The 22,874-nt window shown below is 38.2% G+C and overlaps 1 protein-coding gene across 1 annotated transcript in view; it reads left to right on the plus strand.

Annotated features, from left to right (window-relative positions):
- The window catches only part of rasa2 (RAS p21 protein activator 2), a 63,472-nt gene that overhangs the window by 9,091 nt on the left and 31,507 nt on the right, over positions 1-22,874 (plus strand). The window contains exons 2-5 of the mRNA XM_041805148.1: positions 1,130-1,253; positions 12,398-12,501; positions 12,593-12,687; positions 20,136-20,212. Of these exons, the coding sequence (XP_041661082.1) occupies positions 1,130-1,253; positions 12,398-12,501; positions 12,593-12,687; positions 20,136-20,212 (400 nt within the window). The remainder of the gene's footprint in view (positions 1-1,129; positions 1,254-12,397; positions 12,502-12,592; positions 12,688-20,135; positions 20,213-22,874) is intronic.

Genomic DNA, 22,874 nt, shown 5'->3' on the forward strand with positions numbered 1-22,874 from the left:
TTATAACAGCAGCCTTACTGAAGCCTAGTGTTCCTGCTGAGGTTCATCTACCCTGGAATTCTAAAAAGATACCTTTATGACATGGTTTTAATGTCTTTATAAAGTTATAAAGGCTGGGAGGGAGAGGGATAAGACACACCCACTCCCACCTTCCTACTGTCCCTTGTCAGCCACAACATCATTCAGTCTATTCTGCTTTTAAGATTGGATTATTTGTCATAATGCCAGAGCTGTTCTAGGTAGACTTACCTCATGTTATCAACGTCAGTTTAAGAAATACATGGCTTGTCCACGGTTTTGGGCAACAGTACTACATTACCCACAATCCTACAGTGTCTCAGCAATGTGAATCTAACAGTGATTTTCAACAAAAGAAGGTTTAAATTTGATAGGTAAGGTATACGATCATGTAGAAGACACAAGTACGTATGTCATTTTTTTAATTTTTGAGAAAAAACATTCTTTATCATCAGTTCACTATTGTTTACATCAGCTTAAAAAGTTTTATGGCACTAGACATTTCCAGGATGGTCGGTGTAATTTCAAGCTAGTGAATTTTTAATTTCAAACAAGAAATCACAAATCAAGAAACAAGCTGTTTACCCATTAATATTTAGAAATGGGAATTGAAACAGCCTTTTTTTATTTTCAAAAAGAAATGTTTTTTTCTCGTACTGTTTCTTACATTCAGGATAAAAAAAGATCATAAAACAGAACTCTGGTGATGTAACATTCTTTTTCCCTATGTGTCACCTGGTGCAGGTGTTGGGGAAAAGGAACACTGATGTAGACTCAGGGCATAAGTATCATTGGTCAGCGTATCTGACGTGATGGACAAAATGTAGATGGCAGAAAAGGAAACCAAATAAGCTAGACTTCCTGTCAGAAGGTCAGGAGGCGGGGCCTTGACTGTTACTCACTCTGACACACCGGATAAAACCGTAGATTTTCAGGGCTGACGGGTCTTTAAACCCAACGACTGATCGATCAAGATAAATGTAGTCTGACCACGCCATTACACATTGATGCCTATCTGATGAACCAAAGATCTTTTTTTTCTCTATTCAGCTTATTTGTTCCTTTAAACCTTCCACTGTGATTGGTTGATGTTCTTTTCTCTGTGCCACAGGTGAAGCTAAGAACCTGGGCCCAGTTTCGGGCCCCAATCGACAAAGGGACCTCTGCACTTTTTGCACCATCAGTCTGGATCAAGAGGAGGTGTTTCGCACCAGAGTCTTTGACAAAAGTGTCAGGTAGGCCACTCATACAGTCATCTTCTGAGGCACAGTCCATGATCATGATGTTGTTTCAAACCTGATGGTGTTGTTTCCTTTGGGTACAGTTTTCTGTTGGTGTTGTTCAGTGATGTCATGATTAACCTGACACATCACATCGACTGTTCCATGTAACCATTAAATATATGTCACATCCTTCCTTGGGAAGGAAAGAACCTTTAGAAATAAAACTCAGAGGTGGCTGAAACAAAAGTTCTGCTTGTCACATTCATTATGGGCCATTCAGAGCAATAAGACATAAGACATAGTAGACGTGGAGTGAACTCTAGAGAGTGATTTTTTACAGTCAACTGTTTTCATGTCAATCCAGGATTCTTCACTATTAGCATAGGCAGTTGATAAATTAAACTGTAGCTGAAGCCATTCATAGGAAGAGCAAAAACATTTTTTCCTACAAGAAAAACTTTATGTGTGGTTCATTGCTCTTTTTTTTTCAATAAATAAATGGTATCCAGTTCTTATTAAACTCCAGCTATAGCTGCATCCACGCTAACCTCTTCACTAGCCACCATTGTTACCTTTGTCAGCATGGAGTAAACACCATAGAGTGATTTCTACAGTAAGCTGTTGTAATGTTAATCCAGGATTCTTCACTATCAGTGGAGGCAGTTGGTAAATCACACTCTTGCTTTGGCCATTCAATAGAAGAGGAAAAATATTTTCATTCTACAGGAAAGATTTTTAGTATGGTTCTTTTGCTCTTTTTTTAATCAATAAATGTTGTCCAGTTCTTGTCTCACAGCAAGACGGTTCCCTCCTACCACTAAAAATATGCTTTTAAGTTTAATTGTTAGGGGTGTTAGAAAATATCGATACACTGATATATGGTGATATTTTGCGCTGCAATACTGTATAGATATTTTAAAATACAGTTTGATATTTTTTAATCAATAATTTACTTTGTTGGTGCGGTAGTTTTTGGTGTAATTTCACCTGCTGGCTGCTAGTTGGCGGCAGGCACCGCCAGCTAGCAGCAAGTAGTTGACTCTTCCCTCTTCTCCTCTGCTTAGACGAGATCATGCAGGACTTCTGGTCTGAGCGAGCCGGTTACTCATTCCTAGCCAGCAGTACAGCTTCTGCTGCATTCGTGGCAGATATCTGGACTTTTTTTGGCTTCTAAAACATGAAAGACAGTACAGACATATACAGGAGTCAAGTCATTTGTAATATATGCCACACCAGAGTGAAATACTTGGACAATACGACCAACCTGACGCTAGACATCACAGCAATAGCTTAGCAGCTAACTGCTAACATGAAAGACACCTGCTGAAGCTACTGCTGATTTTTACTTATGTCACCATAATTATCAAGTCAATACTTATTTTTTTTTGTAAGGACCTGCGCCATCGTAGCGTCGTTAAGAACAAAGGCTTCTGTAATACGATAAAAAAAACCAGTCTGTCACGTCCGGCCTCCTCACAACACAGTCCAGTCCTTAAAGCTGGACATGAGGACCAGCCTTCCTCCACAAGCACCTTGTCATTACGTAAAGACATACAAGCTGATGTACCATGAAATAAAAAGAGTTTAGTACATTTGCTCTATATAGATTTATTTTTAGACTTTTTTAAATAAAAATCCTGAAAGCATTTTAATTCATTACAACAAAGGAGAAAAATCCTCATCTTCAAACTGCACAAAAAAGAGTTAAAACTCTGATGCAGGACTATATATTTTATAATACACCCATATATTTTTATTTACGTACTATACTATACATATAATTTTAATACATTTTTATTAATATCTTAATTCTGTTCTGTTATATTCTATTTTAACTTAAACATATATACACACACCCACATATACACACACACACATAAATATAAATTCCAAAAATATCACCTTGCTTATAGTATCGCAATATATCGTAATATATCGATATCAACACCCCTGTATCGCGATACGTATCGTATCCCGAGATCTTGCCTGTACACACCCCTATTAATTGTTGTCTCTAAATTGGCTGTAGGTGTGAATGTGAATGTGCCTGGTTGTCTGTCTATATGTCAGCCCTGCGATTGACTGGAGACCAGTCCAGGGTGTACCCCGCCTCTCCCCAATGACAGCCAGGATTGGCTCCAGCCTCCTGGGACCCTGAACAGGATAAGTGATGTAGAAAATGGATAGATGGATGGATTTCTAGATCTGATCAAACTGCAGCCATAGCTGCATCCACACTAACCTTTTCACCAGCCGCCATTGTTTACAGGGTTGGAGTCACTCCAACTAAACCACAACTCTACCTACCGCCTCTTTCTCTGATTGGTCCAGTCATTCTCTTACATATAAGACTGAAGATTGAGAGATAGATTTAATTGCGGACATGGATCTGGACCATCTGCCAGCTTTGTGAGGTCAGGGTTAGGTAATTTTTCACAAATACAACCCTTATTCCAAAAAAGTTGGGGCGTCATGTAAAATGTAAATACAAACGGAAACTATTTAAAATACTTTATTCATAATAGAACATAAACAACATATCAGATGTTGAAATTGAGACATTTTACTGTTTCATAAAAATTATGTTGTTTTGAATTTGATGGCAGCAACTCATCTCAAAAAAGTAAGGACGAGGCGACAAAAGGCTGGAAAAGTAAGTGGTACTTGTGAAAAACAGCTGGAGGAGCAGTTTGTAAGTTATTTGGGTTAATTGTCAACAGGTCAATTAGATGATTAGGTATAAAAGGAGCATTTTAGAGAGGCAGAGTCTCTAACTCTGAACTGGAAATCACTGCATGGGCTCAGGAACACTTCCCAGAGTGATTGTCTGTCAACACAGTTAAAACTGTATCATGCAAAGAAGAAGCCATGTGTGAACAGGACCCAGAAAAGCAGCTGTCTTCTCTCGGCCAAAGCTCATTTTAAATGGACTGAGGCAAAATGGAAAACTGTTCTGTGGTCAGAGGAATCCTATAGATTTCATTTCATAGCATGTTTTAGAAACATGAAAGCTCATGAACGACATGAGGATGGAGTTTGGCAGTCCGTTTGAAGACCTGCTCATCTTAAACCCTACTTTTATCAGTGAAGTGTGTTGTGAGAGAAATGACTGATAAACTAAACAGTGGAACATTTGTGTTACAGCTGGTGTATGATGACCAAACATCTCTTTTGATCACATCTTCTAAAGTGTCCTTATATGACTCAGAGCTGTGCAGAGAAACAGCAATGACTGAGGCTGTAACAGGTTTATTTACTGGTAACTATAAGTTAACTGTAGATTCAGAGACAGATCTGGCTATTTTTATCTCCATCATTGATCTTCTTACTGTAAGCATGGACCAGCCCTCTCCACCTTCTTCATAACAGCTGTTTAGTTCTTCTTCTCTTTCTCTCTGCTGATTTCGCTGCTGTTCAAAAGGATTTTACCGTCTGTGAGGAAGTGAGTCCTCCCACGCTCTCTCTGTGCCTCAGCCTGGCTTTAACTCAGCTTAATAATCACTCATGTTTACACCGCTGGGTTTCTAACAGTGACTGACTCATGCCTGCTGTACATGCTCCCGTTTCTAATGGTGCACAGGCTGTATGGAACCTTTAACTGCAGCTGATCCCACAGATTAAACAGGCGTGTCCACACAGTTAGTGGTCCAGTGTCTCTCGCTCACAGTATCACTGTGAGAGGCAAAGCTAACTAAGACAAAGCTGCTTTATTAACATTCATTCTGGGCATTTGGTTGCTGTGCTGACTGCCCTCCAGTGTGTTCATTAACAGTAAATCACCAGTGACGACCAATCAGAACCAACCTGCCCTCTTGTGACAGCAGCTCTGACTCACCTGGATGGAGGAGGGTGGAGAGATGAAAGGTCGCTTTTTCTCTCTCCATGCTCTTAAACTTAACAGACTTGTTGTATGTTACTGTGGTACTGAAACACCGTTTATATTTCTAACTAGATAAGCACTCGGAGAGTGCAGACCTTCGCCATTAGCCCTATCTCCCAGTAGTAAAAAATCCTTTAAAAAATTCCTGGATCCGGACGGTGATCAGGATCACTCCCAAAATCTAATAAGTTCTTCCTTATGCCATTTCTGACATTTCCTGAAAATTCCATCAAAATCTGTCCATGACTTTTTGAGTTATGTATCTAACAAACTGACAAACTAACAAACCCTTCTGATCACATAACCTCCTTGGCAGAGGTAAGATATTCAAGGTTACATTTAGTCCACATGATGTGAGTTTAATTCCTAATAAGAGGTTGCATTAACTGAAAATCTCCATCATTGAATTATGTATTTTTTAAAGGATGACAGAGGATTTTAAAGGCTGTCTGTTATTTTAACCAATTGGAACAATGAGGATGATCGTGCATTTCAGCAAAGACTGACATGAAAACCTTTCCTGTTTTGCACACATAGAGGTCATTAAATCTGTTTAGAAGAGGATTCCTTCCATAGCCTTTGGGCTCTTTTATTGACTGTGACACTGTAAATTACTGAAGAGCATCTGTCTCTGTGTCGATGGTGCACTGAGATGCTGCTCTGGTGGCGCAGATATGCAAATATGCAGATCCGCACTTCATCATGATGTCTTTGTTTTTTGTTTTTTGTTTTTTGTTTTTTTTGGAAGTAATTTTAAGGCAGCTGCAAAAGGAAATGGACACAATTTGGCACTGGAACTCTTAAAAGCTTCTGGCTTAATGCTGTTCTTAATGACCATGTGTTGCTCACTGTGGTTGTTTAGGAGCAGAAGACATGAACACAGTAATTTAATCTGCTATTAATGATGTGATGGCTGGGCTCGCGCATGTGGGTTAAGTGGGCTATGATGAGAAAGTTTCAGGAAAGACGCATTTGGGTATACACAGCGTTCCACATTATTATGCAAATGACATTTTTCTCTTGTTTTCCTAAATATTAATGCAAATGACAGTCAGAATATTTTTCAAGTCATCAGCTGTAAGAGCATAATTCAAATGTTTTTGAACAAACTTCATAATGATAACCGTTTTTTTTTTTTTTTTTTTATAAAAACCTCAAAATGCACTGTTCCACATTACTAAGCAGACCACAGGTTTCAAGCAATATGGGAAAGAAAAAGGATCTCTCTGCTGCCGTAAAGTGTCAAGTAGTGTAATGCCTTGGACAAGGAATGAAAACATTCGATATTTCATGAAAATTTAAGTGTGATCATCGTACTGTGAAGACATTTGTGGCTGATTCAGAGCACAGAAGGGTTCCTGTAGATAAAGGCATAATGAGGAAGGTTTCTGTCTGACATATTCATCAGATTAAGAGAGTCACTGCTAAAATGCCATTACAAAGCAGCAAACAGGTATTTAAAGCTGCTGGTGACTCTGGAGTCCCATTAACCTCAAGGTGTAGGATCCTCCAGAGGCTTGCAGTCATGTATAAACCTACTATTTAGCCACCCCTAACCAATGCTCACAAGCAGAAACGGTTGCAGTGGGCCCAGAAATATATGAAGACTCATTTTCAAACAGTCTCGTTTACTGATGAGTGCCGTGCAACCCTGGATGGTCCAGATGGAGGAGTAGTGGATGGTTGGTGGATGGCCACCATGTCCCAATAAGGCTGTGACGTCAGCAAGGAGGGGGCGGAGTCATGTTTGGGCCGGAATAATGAGGAGAGAGCTGATAGGCCCCTTTAGGGTCCCTGAAGGTGTGAAAATGACCTCGTCAAAGTACATAGAGTTTCTGACTGACCACTTTCTTCCATGGTACAAAAAGACGAACCGTGCTTTCTGTAGCAAAATGATCTTAATGCATGACAATGCTCCATCTCATGCTGCAAAGAATCCCTCTGTGTCATTGGCTGCTATGGGCATAAAAGGAGAGAAACTCATGGTTTGGCCCCCATCCTCCCCTGACCTCAACCCTACTGAGAACTTTTGGAGCATCCTCAAGCTAAAGATCTATGAGGGTGGGAGGCAGTTCACATCAGAACAGCAGCACTGGGAGGATATTCTGACATCCTGCAAAGAAAATCAAGCAGAAACTTTCCAAAAACTCACAAGTTCAATGGATGCATGGATTGTGAAGGCGATACCAAAGAAGGGCTCCTGTGTTAACATGGAACTTGTCCTGTTAAGATGTTTTTGATTGAAATAGCTTTGATTTCAGTAAATTTGACCTCCTAATACTGCAGATTCAACGAATGACCATTTTCAGTTCTTTATAATCTATAAAATCTTTAAAAACTCTGTTATGCTCGATAATGTGGAACAGTGCATTTTAAGGTTTTTATTAAAAAAAATATCATTATGAAGTTTGTTCAAAAACATTTAAATTATCCTCTAATGGCTGATGACTTGAAAAATATCTTAACTAGGGCTAATGCGATTCCTCGACTTATCCGGGTGATTCAATTAAAAAATTCCTTGAGGCAAATTATCTGCCTCGAGTCTTCACTTAAATCAGTCATGTATCCATATACGCCCATGTTGTAATCTTGGTCATCGCGCCGTGAGCTGCATGGAGTGCTGTGTTTTGCACGGACGGCTGTTTATGTGGCACAATGCACTTCTATAAAGTAACATGCATAAAGTGAGGCACGAAAATCACGAGGGAAGAGATGTTGATGCAGTGAGGTTGACAGGTCCTTGTCCTGCATTTTTACGCATCCACTGCTCGTCGCTTCATGGCGGATATGGCACTTTGCCTGCACCGGTGAGCCTACGCAGATCTCCGAGTTTACGCGCTGCCTGCATGACTCACTGTTGTGAGACAGCGCTCAGTTTGTGTCTGCAGATTTCAGGGAATTTCATAAACTTCTCTGATTGACCCGACGGTTTTCACAGAACACCATCAGACTTCATGATTCAAGTCCTGCTTTGGTGCTTTGACTCTCTCTCTCTCCCTCTTCAGCGTGCGCATGTTATACATTTGATTATAAATTATTTAAATTCAATGCACTGACGTCTTGATTGCAGCGTCTTTTTCACAATGTTTAGCATCCCGAATGATTCGATAAGACTTATATTGATGATAAATTGACACCAATTAAACAGAAACACACTATTGCCACAAGCAGTGACTGACAGAGAGACTAAATAGGTTAAAGTTCATAATCATACAGTCAGGATTTAACAGGTCATAGAAGCAGTGTAATCCCTTGAAATATGTTCCCCATGTCAGTGGATGGTCTTAAAATGCCATATTTTTATGATGGATGGACTCACAAAGAAAAATGTGCAAAAACTAAAAGTGAACACCCTAAAAATCGACCATATTCCTGTAATCTAAATGTTCACCTTTCATCATCATCAGACCGCTCTGTGAATGATGGAGCTTTATTCTTGCTATAATGTGAAATATTACATTCATGCATAAACTAGAGGATGTTAAAATGATTAAGTGTCCCTTTACTTTAATGGCAAATTGGAAAATAAATATAAACTACAATAGAAGAAATAAAGTGCAGCACCAAACATTTTCTGGGAGAGGATCCCTAAAGCCCCTAATATGACATAATCTAATGTAATTATTTAACTTCCTTTCCCTGTAACTTTAAGAAATGTAAATAGCCATCAGAACTTCATTGCACTTTGTAAAATATATTTTCTTTAGAGAACCTGTTAATACCAATTTTTAATATAGAAGTATTACATTTAAGGGGCCCAGCTTCTTTTCTCATTTGTCTAGTACTACTTCTCTTGAAAAAGCAGAAGTGACTGATTAAAATAATGCAATATTTCTTATTAGAGTACTCGATTAATTGCCAGAAGAATCAATAGAGTACTCGACTTCAAAAAGAATCTATTACTGCCACCCTAATTCTGACTGTCAATTGCATTAATATTTAGGAAAATAAGAGAAAAATGTTATTTGCTTAATAATGTGGAACGTGGTGTACAAATGAAGACGAAATAGTTGGCGTACAGATTTGTTCACTCTGTGACCTGGTTTCTGGGACCTGTGAATGAAATACCAATAGGATAAAATACTTTGTTTATTTTTTTAGGTATTTTTGAGATCACACAGCAAACTTTCCAGATCAGTGGTTTAACTAAACCCTGTAAACCTTGATACCTCAAATAATAGTCAAAAAAATTACAAAAAAATAATTGCCATATCATTTCACATATATTTTTTTTGCATCATATTTGATATTTTGTGAATTTTGGTAACTAACACTCCACTGGAGGGCATTTTTCTCCTTTATCAGGCTGTATAAAAAAAAGGTTTTTAAGGAAAGTTTTGATCAGGTTGATTAAAAAGAGGTCTCACAACTTTGACCAAATACAATGTAATTTGCTTTCAAGGGTTTTAGTAACCGATGATCAGCAGAAATAAAGTCTCTTTTATCATTTTATCATTACTATTGCTAGCATAGGAGTTAAATCAGTAGTACGCTGTCAGCTGCTCTATGTGGAGACAGAGCTGTTGTTCAAGGCATTGAGATGTCCTTTCTTATGTCACTATAATAATTTATTTAACTGAATACAATGTTTGTAAACCTCAGCATTAGACTAGAATGGGCTAAAGTTGTGTTAGTGCAGACGTCTTTTAACACACATAATGGTCAGAAATCCTGTAGAGCAAGCAAAAATATGCAGGGATCTGTGCAGCCTTTTGACTTATTGTGAATCTGCTTTTGAAACTACTACATCTTAATGTTGAAAATATTCTTTTAAAGGTAAATAATATCTTAATTGTCACATGTCATATTTGCTTGTTTGAAGACAGGGATTGTGCTCTGATGGCTGCATAAAAACAAAAAAAGGCATAAGAGGTAAATGCTGCTGTGTTCATCTTTTTATTACAAATATGTAACCTCAAAAATAGTTTTGGTTTAAAATTTTAATCGTCAAAAGAGTGTTTTATAAGTTGAATGCTACTAATTAAGTCCTGCTTCTTATTATGTTAAAAAATATCAAATCAAGAAAATTAAAGTGACAGATTGTAAAACAAAAGGATTAATGAAAGCAAAAACAATCTAGCGCAACATCTGGTCCTAATTAAACAAAATCTACACCGTGATGAAGCTGTGACTCAAGCATGCCCTTTACCGACTGTTTATGTGGCTGCAGCAATAATGAGCACCGGGTAAGTTGTCGCTGATAGCGAGAATACACTCACCTTAGATCCCACCCGCTGTAAGCAAGTGGCTGCCTCAAGCATCATGTGGTGTATCTGTGATGACCGCAGCGTCTGTAGCAAGCGTTAGTGTTGTTTCTGTGACTGCTAAAGCTAATATCAGAGACTTTAAAAGTAGAAATTTTGTGAAAACACAGATCTGCTTCAAGTCATTTGATTAACTGGATGCATCGTCCTGCTTCTCCAAATGAAAGGCACGAAACATGCTTTGTGATTTAGGCTAAGTGAACTTATTTTATTTCAGCAGAGCATGGACTTTTTTTTGATTATTTTATTGTCTGGAGAAATGTCTCTGCCTGTTTGTTGCAAAGTCGCAGTGAAACATTTACTTCATTATTTTAGGGCTGCAACTAATGATTATGTTTTATGTCAACTAATCTATCGATAAATTTTCCAATTAGTTGATTGATGACGGCCATTTGGCATACAAATTTTGGATCCCCATTTTATGTAAATAGTAGCAATTTAAATAGTAGCAGTTCACCTGCCTTGCAGGTTACAAATAACTAAAGGATAGCTTTCTTTGAAGTGACTGGTATGTCCATAAAAATAAATAAAGCAAACAGCCCATCCAAAGTCCAAAAGTACAAATAAAGCTTAATGTAAACTAGTCAAACTTCCAGCCCAAGTGACTGAACAATAGATTATAATTTCTTTAAATTGCAGTGCAGGAACAACATGTCAGCATGTTCTGGTGCAAGGCTGGTTCTCTTCTTTGAGTAGTGAACTGCAAGTACAGATGAGTTTTTACCGGCCGGTACTTGATTTTACCAATATCAAAAACAATTATACAATGCGTCGAGGCTTGAATTTCCGTGACAACTAATTTTTATAGTCGACGCAAACGATTATGGCAACTAATCGTTGCAGCCCTGCATTATTTGTCTCTGATGCAACACCTTATGAATTTTGTTTGAGCTTTCGATTCATCACATTTTTTTCTCTGAAAGGTACCGATTCAGGCACTGTTTTGGCACCAGCACCATATAAAAGTATCATTGCAGCACTGGTACTTGAAAAAAACAAATGATATCCAACCTTAATTGCACATGTGCACTGCACAATCACGATTTATTTTGAGCTGCTGCTGCTGAGCTCTAACATGCAGACAGAAAAGGAGCATGTCATGCTGACATTTACCAGCACGATGGCACAAATCCCTCTGAAACACTCGTCTAACAGAAATGTTACTACATTTGGTGCTTGCCGTGTGGTTTGATAAAAAAAAAATCTATCATTGTAATCATAGATGGTTTGATGAGGCCCAGCATCGGTTCACCACACCAAACATCCTAAAACACCTGGTGGACAGCTGATTGCTCGTTCTTTGCTGTGACTCATGGCAGAGAAACAAAGAATGCATTTTTTTGTTCCTGTTGAAACAAAGATTGTTGTAGCTGCAGTGGAGATCAGAAAGCAGGCGCAGATGGGCGATTACAGCAGGGGGCACAACCAAAAAAAGAAAGAACGCGTTGGCGTTGTTGTCTTCAAGTGCCAGTGCAGCATTACACATGGCTGTCCCAGTATTTTTGAGTTTACAGCCCTCTCACTGATGGATAGGCCTAGGATCTGAAGGTAGAGGAGTGGAGGGTCAACACAGATCTCAGTGAGGCCTGTTCTGACTCTACTGCTGATAATGAGGATAAGCAGCCATTATGTAAGAGCTGTCAGCAGCTTCATCTGCAGACTTTGGTCATTTATACAACCCTAGTGTGCAGGTGGTAAAACTGTTCAGTGTGTAAGGATGGGCGTATGGCATGCTGTGATTCCAAGCTGGTTAAAAAACAAATCAGGAAAGATTTTTGTTTGAAAATGTGTGATTGAATCATTTAATTCTGCTCAGAGTTAACAGAAGTTAATATTAGCATTTACTGTATGGAGGTCCAGCAGTCTGCCCCCATGCTGTCTGTATCCCCATTACTTACCAAACTGCTGTTACACAAAGATGTTTTTTCCAATACCTGATGATTAACAGATTAACAGACCTGTGCCCAGATCATCATGTCTTTGCTCATAGACTTCAATGTTTCTACCTACAGCCCGTTCTATGGAGAGGACTTCTACTTTGAGATCCCACGCCCGTTCCAGTGTCTGTCCTTCTATGTTTATGCCAAGAGCGTTTTCCAGAGGGACCTTCCTGTCGGTACGCTGCATTCAGTCCTCTGCTGTTAAATACTGTGTTATATTGATAGGTTTCTACTGTGATTGGATAAGTTTTCTTTGTGTCTCTCCAGGTAAGGTGTCCATCAGGAAGGATGAGCTGTGTCATTACAGTGGGAAGGAGCACTGGTTCAGCCTCCATCCAGTCGACCCAAACTCAGAGGTCCAGGTAAAGTGTCTGTCTGACTGCTAAAACTCTTTAAAGACTCTAAAAAGACTGGTATCTGAGATCCTCTCACATCTGAAGACGCTTTGTCAGCAAGTCGCTGAATTTTTAGTCTAAGTTTTGCAAAAGACTGTGGGTCACTAACTACAAGACTAGAATACAGTTCCTTTTTTCCCCATCATGCATCTGGTGGAAATTCACAACAACAATTTCTGGGCAGAGAACAAGATGTAGAAGGAGATGGAGGTCGCATATAAGTTAATATATCTTCTAATCTGATGTTTTTCAATCATTTACATCGAGTAGAAATGAACGGAAAGTTAAACACCAAAGCAACTTTGCATATTACTGCAGCAACTAGATTGATCTACGCACACATTCATGTTTTGAAAAATAAAGATGTGCATATGCACAGCACCAGCTCCCATTGGATGTGGAGGACAGTCAAGTGACTGAGAAACACAATTTGCAAACGACCAGACTTCAAGACTGAAGAAAGACCACCCTACAACTGACGACTGAGACAACTGGAGCGAGCTGAGATTTTAGAAGGACTCCCATGATTTTACTCCAACTTTAGAATTTTGTTTGTAACTTTGAAATCGGAGGAAAAGTCGTTAGGTGTAAGGCCACTCAGAGGTCCAGGTAGCGTCTCTGAACTTGCAGTGTTTCTGTTACCTTAGAGGTACAGGTTGGGCTTCAGTAATTGATTCTTCTTGTAAGATTTTTCTCATACTTTAATAAGAATTATTGTATTATATGAACGAATCACTTTTGCTTTTTCAAAAACAGTGGTAGTAGACAAGTGAGAAAAGAGATGGGTCCCTTAAATGAAATACTTGTGTATTAAAAATTTATATTTACAGGTTCTCGAAGGAAGTGTAGTTTATAAAGTGCAATACAGTTCTGATGGCAATTTATATTTATTAAAGTTAAAAGTAAAGGGAGTTAAGATATTACATTGGCTTATGTTATATTCAGGGTTTATGGATCCCTGGAAATTTACCAATTCATCATTAAAGTAAAGGGACACTGAATCAACATTTTAACATCCTCTACTTCGTGTTTGAGTTTAATATTTCACAATAAAAGCAGGAAATAAAGCTCCATCATCACACGGTGGTCTTTGAAAAGGTGGTGACTTTTAATTTTTCAACCACATTTTTTGTTTGTGAGTTGATCAACTGTAAAAATAAGACTTTTAACACCATATCTGGACCTGGAGAACACATTTTAAGGGACAAGGTTGCCTCCCAGTGTTAATTTTGGCAGCTATCTTTGATTTAAGCCTTAGTTTCAGTCTTTAAATAAAATGAATTTTAGTTTTAGTCACATTTTAGTTATATCTATCCTTTTACTGTAGTTTTAGTCTAGTTTTAGTCCATAAAAAGTCTTGACATTTTAGTCTTTACTTTTAGTCCAAGCATTTATTTTCTTTCCTAAATCTGGTAACAAACCATGGTAGTGTGTTCTCTGCACTCTGCCAAACCTGGGGTCCCTGCTTTGTACAGCTGAGAGGCAGAAGAGATACAGCTACATTGTTTTTTGACAGATTTACCCACACTGTAGAAATATCATATATTTTGAATGTCAGACAAAAATTAATTTACATTTTAGTCTAGTTTTAGTCATCTTTACTAAAATTAAACTTAGTTTTTGTCAGTTTTAGTCATAACAGATCTGTTTTTGTTAGTCAGTCTAGTTTTTGTCATGAAAAAAAAGGCTGTCAACGAACAGGTTTAGTCATAGTTTTGGTCGACTAAAATAACACTGCTGTCTCCACGACCTGTTGAATCCTGACTGTATATTGAGGAACTCTGACCTATTTGGTGTCTCTGTCTCTGTTTGTAGCAATAACATGTTTCTATTTGACTGGTATCTACTCATTAGCAAAATGTAATCCCATTAAATGCTTCTAGATGCTGAAGCCTTTTGAAAAAGATGCTGCAGTCTCTTCACTCTCCATAGAAGACTTTTTTTCTTTATTTAAACCTTTAATTAAGACAATGCACTGCTAAAACATTGGCATAGGGCTGTATTTGCCATAAAACCACATCATAAAAGACGCAGTTCCTGTCAACATGACTGCATCATCTTCTTTCTCTTCTCTCAGGATTTTCTCACCATGCATAAACTTTCCTGCTTATTCTGTCATAATAACAGCAAAAGCAAATGCATTGTGCCACGCCGATAACCGTCCGTGCAACACAATGTGATGTCTAAACTTACACCATGGATATACATGGATACATGATGGATTTAAGCAAAGCCTCAAGGCAAAGATTTGCCTCTTTTTTTTAAGTTTTAAGAGTTTAATAAATAGATGTTTTAAAATCAGTCTAATAGTGTTTAATAATCCTGATCTGATTGTCAATCTAAATAATTACACTAATAATTTTAGCCATGATGGAGTAGCCTTTCTCTCTATGACTGACGGAGTATATTTCTGATCTTTGAACACTACCATTTCTCCCACCATTCATCATCTAATGATGGTGTTTAAGCTGTTCAGCTCTTGTTCCTCCCACATATAGGCCATGTATGTGGGCTGCTCTATTTCAGCCCTGCATTTCTCTGATCAGATAATTTTTGTGGTCTGTTTGTGCCAGTTGAAACCCTGGCACACTGTCACTACTCTGCTGCTGTAGCTAACGTGTTGACTTTAGCTGCCATTAGCCCACGCCAGACTATTCTGAGTGTTTGCTGATTCACTCACCAGTAGACGTGTTGGACTACAAAGATCCATCAGAGAGTGTTAGAGGTAGAAGTGTTATTGTGCTGCTTCTGTGGATCAGTCTGCAGTCAAACTGAGGCTGGGTATGTGGAGACTGTGGCCACTGTTAGCTATCTCTATTAACCTGCTCCAGAGATGAAGAAGAGATCTTTTATCAACCCCTCCAGGGGAAATTTACTGTCTAAAGTTTCAGTTCAGCAAGCTTTACTGGCATGAGAAACATCTGTTAGCTACACTAAGAACCCCATAATTAGGGATGGGTACCTTTCATATTTGAACCAGTACGATACTGATTCCCAGATGAGCTCAACTACCTTATATAGCTAGTAGATGAGCTCAACTACTGTATTATAGTAAGTAGATGAGCTTGACATACAAATCATAGCAAGTACACCAGCTCTGCTACTGTATTATAGCTGGCAGATGAGCTCAACTACCGTATTATAGCTAGTAGATGAGCTCGATGACCATATTCTAGGTAAAAATTGAGCTCAACTACTGTATTATAGCTAATAGATGAGCTCAACTACCATATTCTTGGTAAGAATTGAGCTCAACTACCGTACTACAGCTAATAGATGAGCTAAACTACCATATTCTTGGTAAGAATTGAGCTCTAGTACCGTATTATAGCTAGTAGATGAGCTCAACTACCAAATTTTTAGGTAAGAATTGAGCTCAACTACCGTACTACAGCTAATAGATGAGCTCAACTACCATATTCTTGGTAAGAATTGAGCTCTAGTACTGTACTATAGCTAGTAGATGAGCTCGACTACCATATTCCAGGTATTAATTGAGCTCAAATATTGTATTATAGCTAGTAGATGAGCTCAACTACCAGACTATAGCTAGTAGATGAGCTCACCTACCATATTCCAGGTAATAATTGAGATCAACTATTGTATTATAGCTAGTAGATGAGCTCAACTACCATACTATAGCTAATAGATGAGCTCAACTTCCATGATTTTGGTAAAAATTGAGCTCAAGTACCGTATTATAGCTAGTAAATGAGCTCGACTACCATATTCTAGGTAAGAACTGAGCTCAAGTACCATATTATAGCTAGTAGATGAGCTCAACTACCGTATAATAGCTAGTAGATGAGCTCAACTACCATATTCTAGGTAAGAACTGAGCTCAACTACCATATTATAGCTAATAGATGAGCTCAAGTACCGTATTATAGCTAGTAGATAAGCTCAACTACCGTATAATAGCTAGTAAATGAGCTCAACTACCATATTATGGCTAGAAGATGAGTTCAACCAGTGCAGTACTGATTCCTGTTACCTGTGAACACTGGTTCACAGGTAAATAAATCCAACTATCCTGGTTTATTTGGAGTCACTGAAGACAGAGAACAGCGTCTTCTGTGGATAGTTCAGTGCTTTCCTCTCACTTGTCCATATTTCTTGCTTCTTGAACCACGCCATGTCTCAGTAACTGAGATGGTTTTCTACCCACTAATCCAAACACCTATGTCGTTATGTATGGCATATTCTGTGTTAAATACGGTTCCTCTTCATCTGAGAATCACTTATTGGCTGATTTCACCAGTCCTTTAAGTCCATTGTACCTTTCTGCTCAGGCCAAACCCCGTCTCCTGTCCCAGCTGCTTCAACATGCGTGTAATTTAGCCATTTGTTGCTGCATGTAATCACAATTTATTCATCTGATAACTGGTCTATTTTCCATTGGGACATTTTGGACAGCCAAAGAGCTTCATCCAAAGGAGACATTTTACTGTATTTAAGTGAGCTTTAGGGAATGTGATAAAATACTCTGTCCTCACAGGATGTCTCCTATCAGTGCTGCCTCTACCTCATGACCATTACTGACAACTTCTGTGTTTAAACTGGATTAATTTCAATGAAACCTCAGAAAAATCAGCATTTCTGATGCTTTACTATGAAGGTCTGCCAGCTGAAGTGTATTGTGTCAAAGCAAGAAATGTGATTGGCTTGCATTGTTGGAGGGTGGGGCTTAGCAATAGGTCAATTACACAATCTAAGAAAAAACAGTGATTTATCTAAGAAACGGATGACCTTTTTTGGTAGATTATTGGTCCAGAGAGAGGAGATGTAGATGAGTTTATCTACTTAAGATGAAGACACAGATACTAGCAGTGCATGAACATTAGTTTGACATAAAGAACAGCCTGTCCAATCAGAAACAGCTCTACTGCAGATCAGGCAAGACAGAGAGCAAGGGAGTGGCTGGTTTGTTTAGCACTCTCTCTCTCTAACACTTCTGAAGGCGACACCAGCAGCCTTCACCACATCCTACCCACAAAGATCTCTGAATGATGGCAGAATTCACTGCTCCTGAGGCTCCTCCTTCAACATCCAACAACATGCTAGAAACATGAAACAAATGTTTGACAGAAAATGACCTGTAAGAGAGAAAACAAGATGGTAGAAACATGAAATGACATGTTAGACACATGAAAAGATATTCGTTCGGTCATAAACTTGTATTTAAAGTAGGACTGTCAATAGATAAAAGATTTTTAATCACGATTAACCTCAGAATTTCTGTGTTAATTTCGATCAACTGCACCCATTTGCCACACTTTAAAATTCCACTGTTTTGCATTTTAAATAGTTTTTTGTGCTATTTTAAGTTTATGACTGTCTTAAACTAAAGGTTATTGACTTCCTGTTTAAATGCAAACCTCCTTTTATAGGTAGATTAAAGATCATAATAGAAACTTAACCAACGAGAAAGGAACTTGTTATGGATTTGAAATGATATAAGGAGAGCAAAAAAGTAAGTATTATATGTGTATTTCAAGGTTCAGATGACTTTGCCTTGACCACTAAACTTTTTTTAATTTTCTTTTAAGTTAAATGAGACATTAAGTGGCAGTAGTGGACTTATTTTACATCACTGTGGCTGTAGGGAGATCCCTGTGGCTTACCAAAGTGTGTCAAAGGAAAAATAAAGCATGTGATTGATTGTGGTTAAAAATGTTTAGTGACCTTACTGTAGACCTTGATTAATTTAACACCATCAGTCTTGTTAGCCCTAGTTTAAAGTTAGCAGGCACTATACCATTAAGTACATAAACTGTGTGGATGGATAAGTTCACTGAGAACACACCTCAGTAAGGATAACAGGTGACGGGAGGAAAGCAGAGAGCTATGAGTTTGATCACTGCAGGCTGAGAGCAAAGTTAATGTATTATAGAAGGTGAACTCAACTAGCAAATCATAGCTGGTAGATGAGCCGAACTATCCTATAACAGCTAAGATATGGGCTCACTACCATTATAGCTAGTAAATGAGCTCAACCAAAATATTATAGCACACATACACTCACCTGATGAACAGTATCAGTACAACACACACCCAGATGGACAAGTGCAATAATCCTCCTGTGTCTCATAATCTATATATTTACAGTGAAATATACCTGTACAAATCAATCTCTTAGTATTTATATTTATGTCTTATTTTTATTCTTATCTATGCCCTTTACCTGTGCAATTTATTTATTATTTATTACCTGCACAACCTTATACTTATGCTACAGTACTTTATGCTGCTTTTTCTTGTGTTGCTGCAAAAGAAATTTTGTTGTGTATTATGTGCAATTACATTAAATTTTATCTCATCTTATCTTATGTTATCTTATAGGTAGTAGGTGAGCTCAACTACTGTAGTATAGCTTGAAAATGAGTGCGACTACCGTATTATAGCTAATAGATGAGCTCAACTACCATATTATAGCTAGTAGATAAGCTCATCTATTGTATCAGAGCTAATAGATGAGCTCAACTACAGTATTATAGCGAGAAGATGAGTGCAACTACTGTATTATAGCTAATAGATGAGGTCACAACCATATTATAGCTAATAGATGTGCTAAACTACTGTATTATAGTTAGAAGGTGATCTTAACTAGCAAGTAGATGAGCGCTACTACGTATTATAGCTGGCAAATGAGCTCAACTACCGTATTATAGGTAAGAAATTAGAGCAACTATGATATAGCTGAAAGATGAGGTAAACTACCGTATTATAGCTGGTAGATGAGCTCAGCAACCGTATTATAGCTGAGAGATGAGTTCACTGTATTATAGCTAGTAGATGGGCTTAACTACCGTATCAAAGCTAATAGTTGAGCTCAACTACCGTATTATAGCTAGAAGATAAATGCAACTTCTGTATTATTGCTAATAGATAAGCTCACTACCATATTATAGCTAGTAAATGAGCTCAACTAGCAAGTAGATGAGCCCAACTACCATATAATAGGTAAGAAATGGGTTCAACTATGATATTATAGCTAGTAGGTGAGCTCAATGACTGATATTATATCTTGTAGATGAGCTCAATGACCACTTTATAGCTAATAGATGAGCTTAACTGCCAAATAATAGCTAGTAGATGCTCTGACTCCTACAGTGACCACAGATGGTACTAAAAAGGCAACACAGCAGTACAGAAACTCATTGTTTTTGACTTTGATGAACAAAATTTTAACCAGCTATGGATGATATACACCTTTCTTGTCCTTTTAAACTGTTTCAAAAACGGACTTTTTTTTTTTTTTTTTTTAAACCAAGGTGTCTTTTCTTCAAGATTTTTGGTTACATGTCGAGTTACTGGATTTGTTGCCTGGTGATTTAAAGGATTTGTTTCGATTTGTCATGATTAGAATATCCTTGGGGTTCTCATCCACATTCTCCTCTCTTCATATTCTCCAGGGGAAGGTTCACTTGGAGATGAAACTGAATGAAGTGATCACTGAAAACGGCTCCATTGGACAGCACTTACAGGTCCGGTGAGTACCAGCACGCCGTGAGAGGTCTGATCTGAATCAGTGAGAAACCACAACATTAAGATATTTGAACCACTGCCCATCCAATAAGAGGATCAGGTATTAGTATCATGGGGTGCACGGTGTAGCAATGGTTGTCTCCTCACAGTAGAAAGTTTCTGGTTTGAATACCGGTCAGACAGGACCTTTCTGTGAAAAGTTTATATTTACTCCTTGTGTGTGTGTGGGTTCTCTGCAGGTACTCCAGCTTCCTCCTGGTTGTTTTATTTATTAATTTATTTATTTTACATTTTAATGTAAAGGTTAAAACTAAATTTAAAATAACAGAAGGTTATATTTGAGGTTTGATGGTAAAAATTCACCACACTTTGAATATAAACTTTAAAAAACTAGTTTTGAAATGCAATGAAATTTAAAGACATCATTGAAACTGATGAGTGTTGTTTAACCATTTAATTCAGTGACTAATAAGGCTATACAGAAAACATCCTCTGACAACTCTTGTTTTGCATCCACCATTCATACTTTGCGAGCAGGCTGACAGGGAGGAAGTGATGGCATCTGAACAGGAAGTCTGTTTGTCATAGTGCAGCCGCTGTGGTTTTCTGCTGCCGTCATTCACTCTGATTGTTTGTCACTGCTCTCTCTGCAGAAGTCGGCTGTCAGAGCCTGAGCAGAGCGAGTAGAGAAGATGATATCAAGCATGCAGAGTTTAGAATCGCTGACCTCAGTCCGTCCTGTTGCTTGTTATGAGCTGATGTAGAAAAAAACCCCTGCAGACTAACAAACATCCACCAGACCGGATCAATACTCACAGCTGTTATACTCATCTTAGACCAGTAAACACACTACAGTTTTATATTTTGATAAAATAGATTCACATGTTTTTGTGCAATGCACTGAGTAGTGATGTCCTCCTCCTATGGGTTGTGGTCCTGAAAGCCTTTTTAAGGTTAACCTGGGTACTGTTTTAGTGAGGAGGACAAACAGAAAAAAGAGACCATTGAGCAGATCAGAAATAAGAGAACCATGAAACCATGTGGGATTACTACCAGCTGCCTACATGTGATTTAATTTAATAAAAGGTTCTCAGAATGTATGAATGAAGTGTTTGTTGGTAGAACATGTATATAGCAGACACTGATATTAATCCAGTTTTGGTGGATATATCTGTCTGCAGGGTTCTTTCTAGGACAGTGATTCTCAAATGGTGTGGCAAGGGACACTAGTTTACCTAAAGGAAAGTCTAGGTGTGCCGTGGGAATTTGTACAATACTTTATTACTACAACTTTATGGCAAGTATTGTAACCAGGCCCGCCCACAGATCTGGCAGGACCCCTGACAAACCCTAAATCCCAGTTGGGATTTATTGATGATATCAGTGCATGTGTGTTGGATCAGTAGCACTGTTGCTAGCATCCTGTCTAACAGTTACCTCATTAAGAGCTGAAAAGCATGGCAAGCTATTATTGGGTTGAAATTGGTATTGAAATTAATTATTCATGCTATTTTTAACCAAATTAACCAATTTTTTTGCCACTTTTTTGGAACTTTTTGCCACATTTAAGAATTTTTGCTATCTTTTTGCCCAATTTTGTTATTGTCTGGCATTTTTTTGCAATTTTTCCCATCACTTAACCCCTTTTTAACACCTTTTAGCAACTTTAACCCCCTTTTGCCACTTTTCTGCCATTTGTGATCTATTTTGGAACCTTTTTGACACTTTCAGCCCATTTATGCCAATTTTTGCCCACTTTTGCCTTTATTTGACCACTTTTTTGCCCAATTTTGCCCTTTTTATCACTTGTAACCAATTTTTACCAGCTTTTTACAACATTTAACCCTTTTAGGCCACTTGTAACCAATTTTTGCTACTATTTTGACACTTTCAACAAGTTTTGTTAATTTCAACCCATTGTTTGGCCACTTTTGTACCAATTTTCACCCATTTATGACTTAATGTTGCCACTTTCTGCCAAATTTGGCCATGTTTTTTCATCACTTTTAACACATTTTTTCCACCTTTTGCCCACTTTTGCCATCTCCATGATCCCACAGTTGGCTGGGCCCCTAAAAGCTCTCCCCTTTATCCCTCCTTATAGGCCGCCTCAACTGTAACATTATTTAAAAAGTCTGTCTTGTATCGATTTAAATACGGTATGCCTTGAGGTTTTGGCTTAACCTTAGGTGTACCCTGGGCGAAAAAAAAGTTTGAAAACCACTGTGAGATGGAGGGGACTGTAGGGAATAATTGTCATGGCATCCAGACATTACTCTCTCCCTTACTACTAGAATCGGCCTGAATTCATACTTCGTCTCTGCTGACTTCTCCTTCACCACCACATCCTGTTTAGGGTGCAGACAGCGTCTGTTTGTTGTCACCTGAAACATGTGTGAGCAAAGCTGAGGCCACTGTGTGCCATGAGTCCAACATGAGGGCAAAGCATTGCATCTACATGAAAACAGTGGCACCACGTTTCCTGTTTGATGACCATTTAGATCATGACACCTTCTCAGTTTTAGACTGTTAATATGAGCATTATCTGCAATAAATGCACTCACATAATGTTCTAGTTTGAGTTAAATTGATTAAGGGTGTTTTCACAGTAGGTATGACTGTTTTGTCTGCCTTCACATCAGTAACATCATTCTGTTGGGGCACAC

Source organism: Cheilinus undulatus, linkage group 2, assembly GCF_018320785.1.
Source record: "Cheilinus undulatus linkage group 2, ASM1832078v1, whole genome shotgun sequence".
NCBI lineage: Eukaryota > Metazoa > Chordata > Actinopteri > Labriformes > Labridae > Cheilinus > Cheilinus undulatus.